General features: G+C 40.4%; 2 protein-coding genes across 5 annotated transcripts in view; one reads left to right on the forward strand and one right to left on the reverse strand.

Annotated features, from left to right (window-relative positions):
- Positions 1 to 21,522, reverse strand: part of LIMS2 (LIM zinc finger domain containing 2) — a 38,271-nt gene that overhangs the window by 2,638 nt on the left and 14,111 nt on the right. For 3 of the 4 annotated variants that reach the window (XM_075158038.1, XM_075158040.1, XM_075158037.1), the window contains exons 3-11: positions 18,771 to 18,930; positions 17,871 to 17,937; positions 17,452 to 17,572; positions 8,529 to 8,678; positions 7,531 to 7,681; positions 6,310 to 6,402; positions 5,377 to 5,425; positions 5,115 to 5,190; positions 278 to 4,308 (exon numbers count right to left, since the gene is read on the reverse strand). In XM_075158038.1, the coding sequence (XP_075014139.1) occupies positions 4,161 to 4,308; positions 5,115 to 5,190; positions 5,377 to 5,425; positions 6,310 to 6,402; positions 7,531 to 7,681; positions 8,529 to 8,678; positions 17,452 to 17,572; positions 17,871 to 17,937; positions 18,771 to 18,930 (1,015 nt within the window). In that variant the 3' untranslated portion in view covers positions 278 to 4,160. Of the gene's footprint in view, positions 1 to 277; positions 4,309 to 5,114; positions 5,191 to 5,376; positions 5,426 to 6,309; positions 6,403 to 7,530; positions 7,682 to 8,528; positions 8,679 to 17,451; positions 17,573 to 17,870; positions 17,938 to 18,770; positions 18,931 to 21,522 lie in introns of those variants that run through there. The other variant, XM_075158039.1, reaches the window with a different exon arrangement.
- Positions 10,447 to 15,579, forward strand: GPR17 (G protein-coupled receptor 17). Its single transcript, XM_075158036.1, has 2 exons — positions 10,447 to 10,770; positions 14,237 to 15,579. The coding sequence occupies exon 2, from the start codon at positions 14,274 to 14,276 to the stop codon at positions 15,306 to 15,308; it is 1,035 nt and encodes a 344-aa protein (XP_075014137.1). The 5' UTR covers positions 10,447 to 10,770; positions 14,237 to 14,273; the 3' UTR covers positions 15,309 to 15,579.

Below are 21,522 nucleotides of genomic sequence, written 5' to 3' on the forward strand. Positions count from 1 at the left end.
TACTCGTCATATATACAACACAATTTGTACAGCACAGCCTCTAGAAGGATAATACCTCTTTCCGCACACCCTCATTAACCAACCAACACATCATCATAGAAGCAGCACAGATCCAAAACGTGAATTCACCATGACAGCGCATCACATTTGGGCAATCCCCAGAGCTCCGCAGAGTGCACAACGGCCTCTGGCTCAGCATTGCAAATGTAATTTTTTTTTTTTTACTATATAATATACAACTTTTTTACATTTGTTTTTTGTGTGAAGATTTAAAATGTATTACAGTTAACTTTATTACAGAAACATAAAAAAGTACAGTATTACAACATTTCAATCCACAATCACATGTTTTGATAGACAGCACAAGCAACGTGTGATAAAATGAGAGCTCCACACTGCTGAATCCACACTGCTCATCAAGGCCTGAACGAAGGCAAGTAGCTGCTAATTCTTTTACTCGGTCTATACCATCCTCAGCACTTAGTAGTGCTTTACAGACTAGTACAACTGCATTTATTACATGTTTGCCTGCAATCTATTCCTTCATCACCCAACCACTTTTTTAAAAAGTGTCAGTCACATCATCTAATACAAAACATGCAACATCTAGAAACTCTCTGTACAGAAGGTTGAACAATATTTGCCTACATTGCAGACTGCTGTAGAAATAAAGATCAGGATGCAAACCCTAGAGAGCAGATTAGGTTGCCATAAAGAAAGATTGCAAGTGATTAACATACCCTTTGAATACAAACAAGCTTCACATACCGTGGTTTCTAAAAGCAAAACCATTTTCAAGTGTACTCAGTGAATATTAGTGATTTTAATTCAGTATGTATAAATATGAATGTAAAACTATAAATGTATATAATGAGACAACAGCTTTTAGTAAGTGTAGACTTCTGAGCCAACTTCAACCTTGATATAAATCTATACTCTCCAGTGGTATGACACCTAGGATGAATTTGGCCAGCACGTCTGTTTACAGCAATGGAAAAAAGCATGCAGCTTATTTCTAACTGAGATCTTGACTTTATTTAAAACCAAAAAAACAAAAAACAAAACAAAACAAAACAAACCAAACCACACCAAAGAAACAAAACCCAACCTGTCAGCCTATCAACACACTAAGGAGAATTCATAAGTCTGCATTATATTCTACTTAGTTTTTAAAAAGTGGACTCAAAGAAGTAGAGGAAGATGCATTTATTTAAACTGTTCATAGTTATTTCTCCTACTCCTTCAATTCCACTGTCCCACAAAAGGTATGTCAGTAATATTCACTACTGTGACTCTGCACATTGCAGGCTATGGGCAGCAGGAGTATAAGAAAAATAGTTGTGAAAAATTAATAATTTAAGAGATATTAAGAGAACATCATCCTCCGCTAATACAGAGGACAAGGATTATGATGATTTTCTTCCCCCACTAATTTTGGGAAATGCTCTCAAGATAAGGACATAATCCAAATCCTAGAGAACTGAACAGCTTATCAAAGAGAATGATATCAACTGCCCTTTGAACACTGAAGCTTACTAGGTCTACTGAATTTCTAACATGAGACAAAGTGAGAGCACACACTAAATCTCTACTTGCAGAACAAAAGCAATTCCATTCACCTCTACATACATGCATTTTCCATTGCTGAACTTGAGAGTCGCCACTGAAAGAGTATCCCCTACTGCCTGCTAGTTCCATCGTCTTTCCATATTTACCAGTAGCTATGCGGCTGTGTGTTCCTCCACCATCTTCCCAGGAGGCTGAAGATACACAGCTGCTCAGATTTAGCATTAGACATGGCCTGTGGCTAAGATTATAGGAACAGACCTGAATGCTTTATGCTGAGAAGAATCTGCATAACATACTGCACTACACCTAGATCAGTAGTTCTTGTGTTTTAGGCTGTGAAAAAAATGCCAAAGAACAGGCTTACAAGACTGGTCTTTGCAGTGGCCACATACTATTGCACCAAAAGACATGCTGCTCTTTGTGCCCTTAACTAAAAGATCATTTAAAGGTGGGTGAAAGAACAGTCACTAGCCACGTGTTCTCCTAAAGTGGTGACAAAAGCAGCTACTATTACTGTAATCTACAGTGCATATTGGTCAGAAGAGGATGGAAGAGTTCTACGGTTAAAATTAGGCCTATCCCCTCATCAGTGTTATAGTGGACGCAGTATACCCCAGTTAAAAGTTTATGGTAACTTAAGGCAACAAAAAGCAAAGCAGCTGAAGGAAATTGAATTAGCAAAGCCAGTAAGTATCTAGGAGAGAGTCTCGCATGTGGGATTCTCATCTGCACACAGTTAACCAGGATTTCCCACCACTGCTGGGATATCATGGGTAGTAGCGACAGCACGCGTGTTAACAGCTATTAATGCTTTAGCTATTATCTTGTTTAGATCTATTCTGAGCAGAGTGTGATGGCAGTGAGGACAATTTTAAGGTAGATTATTGCCCCAATCCAGTTGCTGCTCACGCATACAAGAAGTGAGGGAGCTTTAACTTCTCACTAGCCAATCCACCTGGGGCGGCAGGGTGGTGCCTGGGCCCAACTGCTGTCTTCATCTGACCTACTAAACTAGCCACTTTTTGGAAGATTTAAATCATGCAAGGGACAGCAGTCCTCCAGTGCCTTTCATCCTGACCACCTCACAAAAAGGCAGGCACAGTCTCCAACTACTCAGGAAAAGGGATTTTCAGGCTGTTCAGCTTAGTTCAGCACAAGAAACTATGGGGGACACCTCCAGAGGTCTCAGAAGCTCACCGTGATTATACAACACACTGGTGGACTCAGGAACAACACTGGTGATGGCTCACCCCTAAAGAAATATCGAGAATGTTCAAAACCAGAAAATTTCTCAGCACCTTGGGTTGTACTGGCAGAGACAGTAGGACCAGTGAAACTTCACCAGTGATAGGCAAAACTACAGAGCGGAACTATATGCTTAACATGTACAGATTCATGCCTGAGGTCCTCTCTTTAAATAAACTCAGATCTTAAGAAGAAAGGTGATGGGAAACTCTTATTTTAGTGAACATTTTAAGAAAAATACTTCCTGGGTTTTTTCTGCATAAGACCACATTTGCTACAAACTGTAAATATTAGAAACCCCTTCATGTAATTGGGCTTTCTGGAGCGTGACCAACAAGCATATACTCATCTTTCAAATAAAGTGAGAAGGACGGGGAAACTAAAGCACTTAAATGGGTACCATATTATCAATTTGATTTCATCATGCAAAAGAATAACCAAGGCTCCAGCCACACTGCCTCAAGAAATGTCAGCTATGCCCGTGGATAGGACACGCTTTGTGCTGACCACTAGAAGCTGTAGTACCCATGTAGTAGTAGTGAACAAACTGAGAAAATCATAGTGTCAGTTTCTAACAAAATCTTTCGTTTCCCATAGCCACCTCCTCCTAAGGAGAGCCCAACTATTCTGAAAAGGCTGACATGGCCTTGACAATTGAAATCTCCTTAGTACTGAACAGAGAAGCAGCAAAGCAAACTTCTTCAGCTGTCTTAACATTGGACCTAACCCAGACAAGCGGGCAGTGCAGATGCCATAACTACTGGTTCCTGGGCTTTCCCAGCAAACCTGCAAACCAGAAGGACTGTACAGCATCCATATATGCTCAGTAGGAATCTGGAGAAAGACTGCAATATTCTGCATGTAGCAAAGAGTGGCAGCTTTCAGAATATTTGGCTACATAGTAAAAAAATTAAAAATGTCTTCACCCAGAAGAGGTTTTTATACTTTAACTGGAAAAGAGCAAATCACACATTTCTTCCACCCCTCCACTCAACCACTGTTTCCAGATTCCTTAGACTATAGAGGAATGGAGAGAGAACTACAGTTCAATTGAGGAAGGAAAGACTGCGTACAATTCCTTAAAGGCAGAGTAAGTTGTTATTAGCAAATTAATAACCAGTCTGTAAACTGCTCAAGCAGAAATCATATTCCTCTTTCTGCCAGTGTTAATAGACAATTGCTTAAGAAAAGGGATAGTCAAGATGCAAGCTACATTACCAGAAGCAGGGGAAGGTACTACTCATCTTTGGTTTCATTTGTTCTTAGTAATTGCCTCTGGAATCAACAGCTGCTGTGAGCAGCAGCTTATGACTGTAAGCGTGCAGTCAGTAGACTGACAGACCTGTTTAAGCAGAGTTTAAATCCAGAGCTTTGGGATGTGCCTTCTTGGATGCCAGCTCTGACAACTTCTTCAGGCGTTTCTTCAGCTCCAGAGGGAATTTCTCGTAACACTTCTTGCATACAGGCTTCATGTCAAATTCCACAAACTTATTCCTTTAACACAAAGAACAGCAGGCTATCAAAATGGTATTTGCAAACTATATGCTTCACTAAATCAGGTCTCCATCTACATAAATGCTGTTGTTTGCGTTCTACTGCATGTATAAAACAACTCACTTCCTCGTCTGGTCATGTAAGTACAGAGATTGGGTTCTTGTCAGGGAACTAGGGTCTTTGGTATTGCTAGTTAAATAAGGAGCAAGATTTTACTATATATTTGTATGGAACAGTCTAGAATAATAATGTTGTTATCGTAGAATGGAAGTGTCACTTCAAAGGTCCTCTTGGTGATGAATTAGAGCTCCTTCATATACAAGGCCAGTGGGGCCAACCCAGCATAGTAGGATAAGGGTTTGAACCTGAGAAAGGAAAAATGTAGGACTGCTTTGTTTTCTGTCCCTCTTCTCCATATTTGAGATAACTAGCATAATATTTTCTTTCAAAATAATCTACGCAATTGCAAATAGTGTCATTGAGGGGAGCATCCAGACTAAGGAGACATGGAGGCTGTTAGGACAGGCAGTTACTCGAAGTTTAGAGCCTTCCCTCTGTACTGCTGAATGAGCTCTCCTCTTACCCAATCTTCTTACAGAATAGATTAATGAAGGAAAATAAATTAGAGAGGATGCTGAGACCCAGCTCCCTTTTAGTTCTGAAATCAGTGGAATTATAAGCACCTGCTCCCACAGAGAAAAAGTATATTGCCCCTCAGAGAGGCCCTGGCTCATGGCACCCCCAAGCTGACTCCCTGCCTTAGGGGCAAATGTCTCATAGGGTCCAAAATATAAACACTGACTTACTTCAGTGTCAGCTTGATGTTGCAGGTGGAGCAGGAGAAGCAATTCACACACCAGGCCTTGTTAAGAGCTGATACCACTGCAAAAGCAAAAGCACAAAATAAGAGGAAACTGCCGGATTATTTGAATTCGGATTTGTATCCAAATTCAAATGAGGCCAGATGTGAAAAGAAACACTGGTGCCTTGCAACTGTGGGGCTGCAACAGCTGCACTGACAAATGGAACAAGGACAGCAACCCAAAACAAGGAGAGAACAAATCTTACCATCTCCCTCTATCACGTGGCTGCAGTTGTAGCAGACATCTCCAAAGAGCTGCACAGCAAAAGAAATTAAGAACAGGAACTCATGTTACCGGCTACTCATGCTCCCCAAATTACACAGCTGGTGTGAACATTAAATCCTAACAATCAAAGAATTCCCAGACATTGCAGTAGCCCCCAAATATACCAATTTAAATCTTCTGAATAACTTCTCATACACTTGCCAAATAGTCTATGTTCCTTTGGATCTCATACCACTAAATACTACAAAACCTTTTTTGTTGATGCCTCACACTCTACCACTGTTATGTGATCTTAAAGTCCTGTACATGTGGCAATTTGGAGAAAAGAGGATCGGTAGAGTGTGATGCTTACTGTAGACAAACATCTCCTGATGCTTAACTATAAACATAAAAATAAAACCTAGAGCTACTTTCAAAACAGTAACACTTCTCTCTTACGAGAGAAAGAGACTAATTTATCTGACAGAAGAAAATACCAAACTCATAGCTGTTCAGTAGAGTCATACAGAAAAAATAGGGTTTGACTGGCTTTTAAAACATACTTTTCTTATGCTTTAGACAGCATAACATTTATCTTAGGCCCATGGAAGCAAGGAATTATCAAAGAAGTCCACACAAATAGTTTTTGAGTAGAATTACAGGGATTTTAATCACAACCCATGATCCGTGTTTTTTTCTGTCAATGGCACTAAGAAAAATCAATATCCCCAAGACATTTCTATTCTGCTCTCAGCATCACTTTTCACATCTACCAAGAAAAACTATTTTTTCTGTGAAATCTCACTATTTCTTAATATTGCATTGCCTCTACAAATTCAGATTATGCAAAATCTGCATAGCTTTGCATATGTAAACTGCAAAAAAGCATCTGCCAGCCAGAGCAAGTACTTACAGTACAGATGGCAGAATTTACCTGGTTATAGTGAGTTTCACAATAAGCCAGTCCTTTTTTCTCATAGTGTCGGTGCCCCAAGAATGGCTTCTCACATTTGGCACAAACAAAATGCTGTAAAAGAAAAAAAGACATTCAGTGGCAGGCAAAGAGACTTTTCCACCACCAGGGAAAAACTTGCATGGCTACAAATCATGGCTCAATACGACACACTTAATCATAGAAACATAGAATGGTTTGGGTCGGAAGGGACCTTAAAAATCATCTAGTTCCACCCCCCCTGCCATGGGCAGGGACACCTTCCACTAGACCAGGTTGCCCAAAGCCCCATCCAACCTGGCCTTGAACACTTCCAGGGATGGGGCATCCACAACTCTGGGCAACCTGGTCCAGTGCCTCACCACCCTCACAGTAAAGAATTTCTTCCTAATATCTCATCTAAATCTATACTCTCAGTTTAAAACTGTTACCCCTTAATGCTTTAATAAAATTCAGCCAGGAAAATCTTTACAGAAGTAAAAGAAAAGAGGAAATATTTAGTCTACTATAGTAATTAAGAATTGTATTAAAGATAGGTAGAAGACCTGCGGAAAGGGCAATCATCTTGTATACTTATAAGACTTGCGGACTATCATCTTGCTTGTTTCAGAGAAGAGAAACAGGAACATAAAACATGGTTGGTATGAATGCACTTCAAATGAGCATCATCATCTCTCTCAGTTCAAGCCCTAGGAGGCTTAAATCACTAAAAACATAAATCACTAAAAAACTTCAGAGCAAGCTGTGACAACTCAGCTGAAAGTTATAGAAACAATGAGCTGAAAAGGCTTAAAAAGCAAGAATTGCACTGGCTCTGCCTACACTACAAATTCTAACAGTGTTATGAACCTGTTAACTGGGCTCGGAGAGGATACATCTAAGTACATCATACTAAATATGTAAATTTATTAGTAAGTAAATGCTGTTCAGTAAACCATATTCTGCAAGAATCTTTACAATGCAACTCAGGCACTTTAAAATTAAGGTTATCACTGTTGTGAAAGCATAGCTTGCTTAGGCAGCTCTGATGACCCTGCTGTACTCATTCACTCACATGAGGTGAAGACAATCTGAAACGTAAGCAATTGTTTTTTGCCTGAATTCCTATATTACAGATCATGTAAATGTCTACAGCTTCCAACTAGCACTAGTCCTCTTCCAAAATGGCTCCTGAAGGAAGTTTCAGATTCAGAGCGGCCTCACCTCAACATGCCATTGCTTTCCCAGAGCATTGACCACTCGCCCCTCAATGGGCCTGCGGCAGGCTCCACAGATGGGGATTCCCATCTTGTCGTGGCAGGGCAGGCAATACAGTTCCCCCTTCAGTTCCCGAGCCTCAGCAGTCAGTTCCTTCCTGAAAACACAAACATGTCCCTGAAGTAAGAACACCAAGTGAAGCTCTTTAATGCCCGTGATGAAGTTTTGGAAGACTAAACTTGAAAGATAACACACTTTGGCAACATTCATGCTACAAATGCAGAGTTATTAAATTAACCTAGTGAAATACAGTTATTGTCAACTCATCTTTCTAAAATTTCCTTCTCAGTTTGCCAGACAAGAGAACATACGTGGAATATCATGTCTTTGGCTAGATAGTCTGGCAGAAATATGAGGTGCACTTACATGGAACAACGCAGTGTCACGCAAAGACTCAAGCTATCTTTGAACGGGACAGCACAGGTACAAGGGCCATCCTAGTAGTGCTCAGCACTGAGCCATTTACTTTATTCTTCAGCACTGTGCTCCAATTATACTGCCTTCATGGTAAGTAATTCAGATCAGACAGGTATCAGCATGGTAATGGACTGTGCCAGAAGCCTAACACAGCTCACCAAGTCATTCTTTTTTCTATCCAGGAATGCAAAGTGAAACTATTTTGAATAGCCAGGCAACAGCTATCTTTGGACAACACTATTACTGTAATCTGTGCACAGCCTTTCTGGTAAGTTCATACCAAGGAACTATTTTCATTTTCAGTATAAAATAGTGTCATTCAAGTTTAGGATAAAAGAACATTGAATGGCAAAATAAAACTAAAGTTCCTATAGGCTTTCCAAATTTCTTTCCATTCCTCCTCACACAATTTCTGTTTGTTCAACAATGTGAAGGCAGCAAAGTTTAGGCCTTGGAAAGGACTGCACTGCTGTCTGTACTGTTTGTCTCTCTCCTTTTTTGTGAGAGTTTAGAATACGAGAACTTACCCACAGTGGGTGCAGTTGAAGTGATCTGGATGGTAGGAATCATTCCTAAACATCAGAGGCTGCTCATCAATTATCAAGTGGCACTTCTGACAGATGTACTTGCCCAGTCCCTTAGCTTTTTCACGGTTATGGCATGGCCTGCATAGATGCCTGGTTGAACAAAGTAAAGAAAATAAAATATTAAGAAATTCTTTCTCCTAAAACAACGTACACTGCATGCTGTAGGATGCACTTTATGTAACAGAGGAAATGTCTTCCGAGGTCAGACTAAACATAATTTAGTTTACTATCCTGTCTTTCCCACCAGTTGCACAGAAAAGAATATGTGGATTGAGCAGTCACAGAGTTGCATTTCCTTAGAATATGCCTCCAACATTCACTCATTTATATCCCATCAGGGATATCACCCTGTCATTCCTCTAGGTATCCTTTCCGGTTCTTCTAGATCCTTTCTGAGAGGTTGGCAAGGAAAAGTGGCAACACCCTCTCTTACTAACTATGGGATCCAGCCATAACAGAGGCATTACAGCACTAGGAGGGAGTCGAGGAGAGAAAATAAAAAATATTAAACCAATCCACATTGCTCGAATGCCTTTACCATGGCTGGATTCCTTAGTCTTCAATAGCTATGACAAACAAGAGACCATTGAATACTAGCTCTTCTGCCTACAAATTCCTTTTAGTCCTAAGTTAAAGAAAAGAAAGAACTATGCAATTTTGCAATTTTAAGCGATAAATGTAACTGTGTTCCTATCACATGTTCTAGAACATATTACAAGTACATACCTGAACAGGTAGATAAGCCAAATTTCTGGTAGAAAAGCCTGGGCAAAGGCATAAAAAACTTCTGTAAAAGCTGATGGAATCCACCAGTTTTATCCTAATATTTAGGAGCTCCGAGGAGAAGCTGTTCGGTTTACTTGCCTATTACCTACCCCTCTAGCTGCAATGCTGCAAGCTGGGAAGAATTTATGATAAAATAAAAATGACAGAGGAATGACTTCTGTTGGTTTCTTTGTCACAAAACAGACAAGCCTGCTTAATTCCTTTCACTATATCACTATGTGAAACACTCGCTGAGATTTACAGGTCATTCTCAAAAGACACCAGACAAAAGGAAAAGTTCAAATGGAAAGGGTAGATTTATGGCTGAAGTAGTGGGTTCTTCGCAGGGCCCCTTCCAAAATTCTGCTGTGATGAATCACTTACCCTTAGATCTGTAAAATGGCGATAAGAATACAACACAGATGTTGTTGTGAGACCTCAAACATTTATGACCCTTAGCTGGCAGGCGCCTGTCTAAGTGCTAAGTATCATTATTATTCTCTCCAAATCTGAGTCCTCTTGTCAGCAAGTGTCTCTCTCCAGGGCTGGAACTACTGTCTGCCCAGACGGAGTCCCGAAAAAGCAGACAGCACCCCATTATAAGGAAACATGCAGCTGTGCTCATCTCAGCATAAAGGCATCAATTTTATTCGGCACTGTCAAATGCACAGTAATTATACAGGGCAGGACATAGGGACCCTGAAGCAAGTGTCCTGAAAGAGACCCCTCTCATTCAGCTGAATAAGATGCCTTCAGCCATTTGGACTGATAAACCATTATCAACCCCTCCCCACTCACAAACCCTCTCTTCCATCCCATAGACCCTCCTCTATTGCAAGCAAAGGGAAGTGTTGGACAGGCTAAGCTGTTACCATAGCAGCTGCCCCTCTCCCTCTCCGCCTCCCCACTCCCACCATTATGGAATTATCCCATTCTGAAATGTCCTGTTGTGCCTATTAATACCAGACTTCCCCCAAACAAAGCTTCTCTCCACCCTCCTAAAATAATCAGGGGACTCCAAGAAGTCTGTGTTCACGGCTGGGAGTTCAGTAGCAGCCTTTAGTAAGCACCATGAACACTGGAATATTCATACAGTACATTCATATCTATAACAGCAGCAGCACCCCCCGTGCCAAGAGCTCAGCTGGGATGAAGACTGCTCTTCAGTGCTGGGGTGTCCTCTCCCCTGCTCTGTTGTGTGACTGAGCTGATAATGTGCTATCAGAGCTAGAAGGACACTATATAGAGGGGCTCCCCTCTCCACCCTCAGCAACTCTGCCACTGTGTGCTCTTTTTGGATCATCTTGTTGTTTTCACCGTTGCTGCTTCTGTTTGGTTTGCTGTCCTCAGAAGGAGTTCCTTGAGATTTTCCCCAAAAGGACCCTAAACTCCACTCAAAGGACTGCACTGTAAAGAGGTAAGAGACAAACTTGTATTAGCAGGATAATGAAGAAGCTTTCTTAATGGCATTAGTTTTAGCTGGTGTCGGTGAGGTGGAAAGACACACACACAGAGGCAGATGAATATAATGGAAATGTTTGAAATTAAAAGCAGGCAGCATTTTTTGAACTTCAAAGAATAATTTCCTCACTCTTCTTTACATCACTCCTCCAAAACATAAAAGTTTTCAAACTTCTGTACCTACATCCATTTGTGCCAGGAAAACTGACAGTTGTATGGTATGTCCAGTGCTCTCTGACACTGCTTTGATGCTCACAAGAAACAAGTATTTCAGCTGAGGGGTGGGAGGCTCAACACGGAGTGATTTTCAGGAGAATAATTTCAGTCAGAAGTAGACTACTTCTAATGAAGAGTACTTTCAGTGAAAGATAGGAGACACTCCCATTTGACAAGACACTATAACCATAATAATAAAAGCCCACAAACTAGCACAATCCCAAACCACAAACTGCTTTAGCTGAGAGCAAGAACAGGAATTTCTGATATCCACTACAAAGCCTAACATATAGTTCAAATTTATCTGCAGGGGCATTATAACAAAAGCTCCAAACTAGCCAGGTAACTAACTTATGATGAGCTAAATATTTCTTCTGCTTATTGTTTCATTAATGATAGAGCATCTGCTGCAAGAGTAATCCCGTTGTGTCTATACCAACAGCCTTGTGGATTGTTATCTTGCTTGTTTCTGAGCAGAAGAGAAACAGGGCATAAAATATGGTCAGTGTGCATGCATTGCAAATGAGCAGTGACATCCCCATTACAGCTCAGCCCTGGGAGGCCTGGGATAATGGCTCGTTCCAGAATAGTGCTCTGTTTAGCAATACGTAAATCACTAAATATTCGCACAACACCAAGAGTGCAACCCAAGCGGAAATTATTGGACAATGAGCCAGACTCCTAAAGGAGTTTTCTGTCTGTGGAGTTAAAGCCTCTTGCACCACATAGCTTAGCACAAAACTACACATTCTAGGTCATTTAAGAAGGTGTCTAGTTTGCTCTTAGTATTCATGCAGACTAGTACAACAAGCTTTCTAAGACTTTTGAGTGCTTTTTTGTAAGCATAACAAATGGATAGGATAAAAACAGGCAAAATAGAAGTGGAACTGTGAATAACAGCGAAGGGCTTTCCACACTGTCTACGGAACACACTGTCAAAGAATTACAGCTTTTGTAAAGTTGTAGCATTTTGTTGAAAACGTATCAATTCTAAAAATAAGCTCAACAATTAATTCTAGTGACATGTCAGCTTTTTTCCTAACCTACTCAAGTGCTACACCACAATTTTCATGTCAACAAACAGAATTGTAAAAAAAACCAAAAAACTTGATTAAAATTCCCTTCTAATTTAAAACCTAAGCAAAATTAGAAAGAAGCCCACTTCCCTTTTCTATGATTCTTACCAGGCAATGAAAATACCTCCCTTCACCTTGCTCTAAAATGTAAATTAGGTAACAGCAGCTCTCCTATGAAGGCACTCATTTGAAAAGACTGAATCTATTTCAATTTTATCATTAGTTCTAAGCCTCCCCCTTCCTGACACTGACATACTGGGCTTCTAGGTAACTCTGACATTCTCCTTTCTACTCCACCTCACAGTATTTTGCAGTGAAAACATGTCCAGATAGAAATCAATGGCAGACTCAACGCTGCCATCAGTGAGGACAAAAAAAGTCTTGGCTATTCCAAGTCTGGCACTGACACTCAGCTGAATCTGAACCCCAAAGATCCTCCTTGGGAAATCAGTTCAAATAGAATCAGTTCAATGTATCACGCTGCCAAACCCCTAGTATTTAGCTTGTAAACAGGGAAAAAGTCTGCTTACTGCTTCACTTCCTGAACTGATTTAAATCATTAAGACAAGAGACATCCCTGTCTGTTCCATTAGACAACCCTTGCTTCTGCCTTTTCAGTTGGTCCAAGCCAGCATTTACTGCTTTCTCAGTGGTGTCACAACAATGTATAGAGTAACGCTTAGCCATCAGACCCCCTGATCACTGACAGATGTGAATATAAAGATCACCTGATGACATTTTTCACAGATGAAAAGCATATTTAAACAAAGTGCCTGACACAAAAAAAAGCCACATCAGGTGATAGGTACCATTGTAAATTAACAGCCAGTAAAAAGGCATGGTCTCATCGTACTTCTTCTTTGGTATACAACAGAAAAATACATATTTAAACTAATTCCATCCAGGGAGGACAAGTATTTGAGCATTCAACATTACTATCACATACAAACTTCAAAATCTTGTGTTCAAAAATACTTGCAGGTTTTACTTTGTAAGGGATAAATAAACACTAGAAACAAAAACTGCGGGCTTCTCTGCAAACCCAGGAAATTCACACAGAAAACAGCAACGGGGAATTTTCTTTTTGTCCATGAAAACAAGATTTCACATGTATTTTTATAGATAAAATGTCCCTTGGAAAAAAGGGCTGTACAGTCTTCCTTGCACATGCACTTCTAGGAATTCCAAGATAATAATTTGTTGCCATCTCTAGGACTACAAAGAAACATGCAGCTGGCCGTAGGCAGTCAGTACCCATACACTCAAACCTAGAGTCTTTTTTGTGCCATAAACATGCAGGGTATCTAGGCAATGCATGGAGTAAGAAGGCCCCTCTGTGGCCATATGAACAAATTTCAGTTTCTGAATTTCTTTCAGTCTCCCTTCTGTTGACTTCTGTCTCTTCAACTCTGAACTAAACAGAAGTGGTCCAGCATATTAATCTCTAGCTATCATAGTTTTCTGTCCACCTGAAAGTGACAGCAACCAAACAAAAGATGGTCATTACCTTGGAATTTTGTTTACATTTTCCAATATATTGGCCTGTTCTTAATCCCATTTCAGTTTCTCGATTAGCCACCAATATTTTTAGACATCTGAATAATCAGTTCTGTTGGGAAGCTGGATGCATTGCATAATGCCTTGGATCAACTGTCTAATGATGTAAGATTTCAGCATATAGCATAGCTTCAGCCCGAGACTAAAAATTTTGTCCAACAATGTCAGCAACCATTTTAAAATTTTAATCTCAGTAGAGGAAAGTGGATGTATTTAAAGACGTACTGAATATTACGGAGAAATGGTCACTTCCACTCTTCCATTAACCAGACACATAAGCATTTCACTACTCTGTTATTCAACTGATCTCAGCATAGGTTGGAGGCAAGCTCCTAATCAGCTCTTTATAGTGGTTCCTTCAACAGGAATTAATGGTCTGGAAAACCCAGCTGAGCAGGAGGTATTCAGAATTTTAATGTAAGGGTTTAAACTCAGACTGACCTGTCTGAGTTTATTAAATACCAGTATTAGCAAACAGGAGACATCACTGATTTCCATGTGTGATTTTTCTTTTTTTTTTTCCCCCTTCACAAAACCAGGCTCTTTTGTAATATACTGTCTCAATTCTTTCAGGTTTTTGGTTTTTTTTTCTTCAAAACTGTGGTGAAAAATGAATGGCCCAGCAGATCCCTCAAGCCTACTCTTCAATTGCTCAAATCAATCAAATTTCTCTTTGGAAACGTCAGAGCAATGTGGCAAAGAGACACACCTTGAGAACATCCTTTTTGCCACTTTCTACTTCCTGGACTTCATCCTGGCTTTTGCTGGCAATGCCCTGGCTCTTTGGCTCTTCATCCGGGACCAAAAGTCAGGCACACCTGCCAACATTTTCCTGATGCATCTTGCTGTGGCTGACCTGTCCTTTGTGCTGGTACTTCCCACCCGGCTGGTGTACCATTTTTCTGGTAATCATTGGCCATTTGGTGAGATCCCATGCAGACTCACTGGCTTCCTTTTTTACCTCAACATGTATGCCAGTATCTACTTCCTCATGTGTATCAGCGTTGACCGTTTCCTAGCCATTGTGCACCCTGTGAAGTCCATCAAGCTCCGCAGGTCCCTTTATGCCCATTTGGCATGTGCCTTTCTATGGGTTATAGTTGGGGTTGCAATGGCACCTCTGCTGCTCAGTGTGCAGACAGTCGAGATGAAAAACACAACCATCTGCCTGCAGCTCTACAGAGAAAAGGCATCGCGTCACGCCCTTGTGTCCTTAGCAGTGGCATTCACCTTCCCGTTTGTCACTACAGTGACTTGCTACTTACTAATCATCCGAAGCCTGAAGAGTGGGAACAGAGTTGAGAAACACCTAAAGGAAAAAGCTGTCAAAATGATCATCATGGTCCTGATGATCTTTCTGATTTGCTTTGTACCTTATCATGTCAATCGCTACATTTATATTCTCCACTACAATGGGACCAAGACTTCCTGTGAAACACAGCGTATTCTAGCCCTCAGTAACCGCATCACTTCCTGCCTCACGAGTCTGAATGGTGCCTTTGACCCAGTCATGTATTTTTTCGTAGCGGAGAAATTCCGTGAGGCTTTGTGCAATCTGTTCTGTGTCAAAAAGACTGTAATGTTGCCTCAAACATACGAGGGTAAGACAAATGAAAGCTCACTAAGTGCTAAATCTGAACTGTGAATACGACTCGTCACTGCTTCAACTTCAGAACGCTTTATTCTACCAAAATCAGCTGAGAGTGCAAATATGCAGCGAGATAGTCCACCATCCGGAGGAGGGAAGTTCTGTTGTTTTTCTGGGACTGCAATTTGCAAGAACCCCTCTGACAACAGAGATCACATGTCCTTGTCTTACCAAAACTGCAAGCAGAAGTACAGTTCTACTGATTTCCAAGATGTGAAACTGCGGGCCGAACACTTAGGAATAGGGAAGGGAGCAAAGAGGCTACTAAGCAGACATTTAAAAAACAAAACAAAACAAAACAAACCCAACTTAATTCCCAAAGCATTCAGTAACGACTCTTCCTCTGCACAACGCATACAGCCTACTTCAAAATTTTGTATTGTGCCAGCAGTAGAGATCCACTCCTGAGATAGACCTGCCTGATGAAAACTCAGCATGCTTGTGCATCTTGTTCCGAGTCTCCAAATTCAAAGCATTTATACATAGTAGACAGAAAATTGGTACTAAATGGTGGCAAAAAAAAAAGACCAAAATGCTGCAATGCACCCAACCTGGATGGAATTAAGATAGGACTTACAATTCTTTTACTTCTTCCCAGCATTCAGAGCTGGAGATGAGCACTAAACTTCACACTACCTTTTCTATCTGCCCTCTGCCACTGTCTCAAAGCTGCAGACAGAGGTTGGGCAACATTTACTACACTGCCTCTTTTACGTAGTTCCCTGCAAAACATCAGATATCCTGATAACCCTCACACTAAAGAATGGAAAAGGGCTGTTTAGGAATACAGCATTCATCTTTGCTACATACCAAATCATAAAAATATGAACCCAAATGGCAAAAGTGAGGAAAAGTAAGCATATGAAGAAGTGAAGAGATCCGGAAGAGATTCCTATCTTTGAGGTGTTTTACAATTATTTTTTGTGACTTATCTAGCAAGACTATTCTTTCACTACGGATAAAGTAGGGATTATCTTAACTATCCTCACTGATACAAATTGCATCCAGTGGAATATGTCTGGAAATAACAGGCAGACTAGGGAAGACCAGGTATATGAGAAGCAGGAAAAAGAACCCAACAGTTTCCAATAATATTTACTAGAAGACTGCTTCTATGCTATGGAGATAAATATTGTAGAAAATCACAGGTGAATTATAGAAAATGACAGGTGATTTGTATTTTTTATGTACAGATACATACACAAGCTTTTCTATGCTTTTGGGAATGAGCTCCTTACCATTTTAGATTTGGTCCACAAATTATTAAATCAAACATACTTTATCTTGCTTGAACGGCTTCAGTCCTGACTGCTTTCCCAAAACACCCTAGGTGCTATCACAACAGCCCATTCTAACAAGCTTAGGTGTCAAAAGAAAATCAGTTATGGCCAACTCCAAAAACTAAGGCACAGAATTTGCATGCAGGACGGAAGAGAAGAGGGAGTTGAGAGGACTCCCTGCTGGACAGGGTACAAGTATATAACCTTTCCTTCCCTTCTTCACCATTTAGTTAGTGAGAATATAAACTCTAGGAAACTACTAGGCTTTGCTCAAGACATATGAAAGCCTGAAATTAACTATGAATTGTGTAACACTGTCTGCTAACTGCTGGATTGTTTTATTTTCTTATCATGGTATGCTTTTGTACAAGTTCCCTTTTATGTTTTTATTCCTTACTTCTTAATTAAATGCATTAATCAACCTTTAGGACACATTTTTATACTTCTGTATATAAAATGAATGATTTCCGAAGACCAGGGGAACCACATGCTGAACAGGCTTTGCTGTAATCCTCGTGTTATTCTGTTGGCCTTTTGCTATATCTTGATTTCCTGCCCAGCAGCTTACTTGATAAATAGCCTGCCCAGGATCACAGACGCCTTTTTCTCACTTGCTATTCAGCCTTTTGCCTGAAATCCCTTTCTTTTCCAGACCCATCCGCTAGTTACTAAAATTTGAGTTTCTGCTTTCTTATGTTTCATTGGATGAAGAACACTGTTCCCATCTCCTAACAGCCTATTCCTTAAAGCTTCTTCTGTCCCTTTTCAAGCTTTGCCTCTCAGTGTACAACTAACTGACCATATCTTGCTACTGTATCAATAACATTGATAAAACTTTCAGAGCTTCTGCTCCATCTTACCTGCCAGCATTCTTCACAAAACCCAGGTCAGCAAGTGCTACGTCACAGAGCTCACAGCGGAAACATTCTGGGTGCCAGTTATTGTTCATTGCCTTGATAACACGCCCAATAATGAACTCACCTGCAAAAGGAAAGCAACATCTTGAGATGCATGCAGAAAACAGTCTTATCAAAAGCCTACTGCCCTTCATAATCCTTCCGCTTTAATTCCACAAGAACTATTACAGTCTAACTTTGAAAAAAACCCAATTATTCCCACAATCAGGATATCCCAAATCACTGCTGGTGTCATGCTTTGTTTCCCTCCAGAGCTCCTGCTCCTTAAAATGACCTCAACAATCCCAGCCCAGGGCTGGATGTCACTGCAGTGGTGGGAGGTTTGCTATTACCCCACGGTGTTGACATGTACCACATCTTACCACATTCCCCGCAGCAAGGAGCAAACAGCATCTGAAAGTCATGCTCACAGTACTTCCGACCTTCAAACTGTGAACAAAACAAGAGAGAAGGAGCCCTCATGAATAACTGAACTACTCTTACGTCTTGATAGTTCAGCATGACTTCCCATTGAAATGGCCAATTAGTCAAGGCCAGTCAAGTTTTCCAGTTCCAGCCCCCCCTCACCTGTTTTTAAACTCCTAAGGATTTTTCTTAAAGAAATATCCAGATATGGCTTCAGTCTCATGGTGAATTTGCATAGCAAAGAGTTAAATTAACAGCAATGCTGCTACAAGACAGTAAAAATCTTGAAGTGTCCAAAGCCCCTTTCCTATAGTTGGCTTTAATTTCATTTTTGCTCTAGTTTTTTTTTTACTTATGTAATTCAGAACTACTCCTCCTACACGAGGCTCAAACTCACAGCAAATTAAGAATGCAGCATGTTTAAAATAATGTGTTATTCAAAATATGTGCTTGCACATATTCTGTAAAATATTTCAACCTCATTTTTTAATGGGTTCACCAATTTCAGTTGCCCAATTGGAAAACTTTGGTACAAAATGTCTAAAAATAAAGACAAAAATTCACTTACGTCTAATGAAATATTAAGAAACATTTTATATTTTCTTCTTGAAACACATTTTACCCAAAGAGCAAGCACACAGTTTTTGTTGTTACTGATGTATAGAAAGGACTATGTGAGAAGAAAAAAAAAGAAATTAAGTCAGAAGCCCCTCAGAAAAATAGCAACAAAGGTTTAGGGCTAAGAAATTAAATACGCAAGAAAGATTGAAATTTGTATTTTTGTCAGATTTTTCACCTAATTCCTTGCATTTTAATGGAGCTATTTCTCTTCTCTTACACACAGTATGAGACCTCACCTCATAAAAAAGTCCATCTGGGAACTGACGAAAACACTGAGCACAGACAAAGCAGTTTTCGTGATAGAGCTCCCCATTGCTATTCACAATCCTCTCTGCAGGATCAAATCGAGTCTGGCAGCGTTCACATACTGCATTTGCGAGAGCATCAGACATATTACTGGAATAAAGACCAGAGTAAGAACATGAGCAATGTCACAGCCAATCACATGAGTATAATCATATCATCCAAGTTTCACCAACATCTATGAACACAACATTTCCACTGCTTTAAACTCCCTTTTACATGAAAAAAAAAGACCAATGAATCAATTCAGCACTGACATCAGTTAGGAAATAATGTTCTTGCAACTCACACGTGGCAGAATGAGCTCATGTAGCGGACCTACCTATTGCACACTTTTGGCTGCTTCACCAATCTTTCAGCCCACTATGTCATCCTGCTAATAGCGCATACCAAATATCCACAATTTTAGATAAACCAGTAGTTCGGACAGCAGCAAACACAATGATCCTGACTTCTTGGGATTTCTGGTCTCTGGCTGTGCACCTCCAAGGATTTTCTGATGTGTAATAAGCACTGATATCCCACTGCAGCCTCCCCTTCACTGTAGGAATTAACAGGACATTTCCCCCTCTACTCAGCACCTTACTGCACAAGATTCACTGGAAAATAATCCCCTCTGTCTTCCTGAAAAATTAGCTGAAACTGTCAAAGTGTTAAAAACGTATGGGAAGAGAGAAGTCTCTTGGGCTGGTTTGGCAAATACATCAGGTTCATTTCCTCAGAAAGTGAGGCTAAAAAACCCTCAAAGCCACACACGCAAATCGTGTAAAGGACGTTTCCTCTATCTCCCCTAAAATGCGGAACGACCCTAACCTCTTTCACAAAATTGTCACGCTTGCCATCATGGTAATCTAAGTTCTCTATATACTAACAGAATGCAGTTTTAAAATCGTATATCGCATGTCCAAACAGGGAGGGAAAAACTTATAAGGAGAGAGTCTCAGTTTCTTGTTGCAATGCGATCTTTCTTTTAACCACCAGACTATCCAATAATATAAAAATTCAATATTGTTACACTTCTAGATATAGAAAGACTATTTTATGCCTTCTGGGCACCTTCTGAATTCTATGACTGGAAAGATAGCAGTTTTATAGGTGGGAGTATAAAAAATCTCCAGCATGTTAAAATTCTCTGAAATATTTGTGCAGTAGTTTTCCTGAAGCACATAACATATACATAAAATGAAAGATGGCTTGGTTTAAAAGTTTTTTTCTCTCTTTTTATATTCAAAGCTACTTGAAACTGAATTTCCATCGTTGGTGTTATTCTACAACCTGACATGCTACTTTCCACACCTCTTCACAGAGAACAGCAATTCAATAAGCATGCTCCAGTAGCAGAAGATTCTCTTTCCTCTGGTCAGAGACACCCCTACAAAAACACGCCACCGTTTGTATTCCAGGGCTTCGTGCTCTGAGTGCAACTAGAATGAGCAGGCAGCAGTGCAGGCAGCAGTGCAGGCAGCAGCCTCACACTCCTGAGGCAACAAAACCAGCCCTGTGCTCAGCTGAGCCCATGTATCGCATCTGCAGCCTGTACAAATATCCTACGCTGTGACCTGGAGTGACCGCTCAGTAAAAATATACTTTCTTTCTGCCACTGCAATTCCAAGGGTGGCAAAGACCAAGGGAGCTGGTAATAATTTCAAGAATGGAGTACCGATTTAGCAGAAATTTGTTACGACTTGTTTCCTTATTGCAGTACGAAAGAGCTTTAAAAAACAGACATGGACCGGAACTAAGGACAAGCAGGAAATCCTGTAATTTCATAAACTAGAGATCATAGGTTAAAGAAACATTTTTATCCTGACAGAGTACCAAAGGAATAGGTCAACACAAAAACATCAGTGTTTGCAGAAAAGCCCAGAGACCTAATCGGCTTAGTTTTCAATCTCCACTCTTTCAGTTACATCATGCAAATGGGTACCAGGACTTGAAAATATAATCTTCCCATCAAGTATTTTTTCCCTCTTGAAAAATTTGATGCCTGAATTCCAAGACTTGAGCTAGCCAACAGAAAGCCTCACGTCAACATCAGTGAAAAAGCTCCTCTGGGTTACGGAAGAAAACTGGGCAAAACAGCATTCCAGCGAGTCTTACGTTTCCTACACAACAGCAAGTATTACACCCTACACACTAACAACAAAGCATGATCTAAGATTGCGTTTGTTGGGTTTTTTGCTTTATAAACATGGAATCAACATTTTAAAAACCCTAATTTTTTTTTCTTTCTCCAAATGGACTTTAACAGCACCCTAGGGAAGGAACGCTACCCTTCACTGCCACTACCAACTACCTGCTGGCTGAACTCTGCAAGGACAGAGCGGCCACCGAGACAACGGCAACAAGTATGCAACCATTACAGCCTGCAATCTGCACAGCCATGTTCCTGCATGCAACACAGCGCAAGATCACGAGTGAGATAGTTCACACCAAACACTATTGAACATACTTATCCCGGGAGAGATTCTGACACAAGTCCCACGGCTGTGCTGGCAAGAAAGATAATAAAGACTCATAAGAATAAGGCTTTCAGGAGGCTCCATTCTGAAACCAGCATTTGAGGGCTGTCAAGACAGAGTAACCCCACAGTAAAACCCAACTTCTAAATAATATAAAATCTATTGGGAAATTGAAATTCCTAGTGCAAGTCAAACACTATTGTTTTGTGTTCTCACTGCCTTC

Source organism: Calonectris borealis, chromosome 9 (assembly GCF_964195595.1).
Source record: "Calonectris borealis chromosome 9, bCalBor7.hap1.2, whole genome shotgun sequence".
Taxonomy (NCBI): domain Eukaryota; kingdom Metazoa; phylum Chordata; class Aves; order Procellariiformes; family Procellariidae; genus Calonectris; species Calonectris borealis.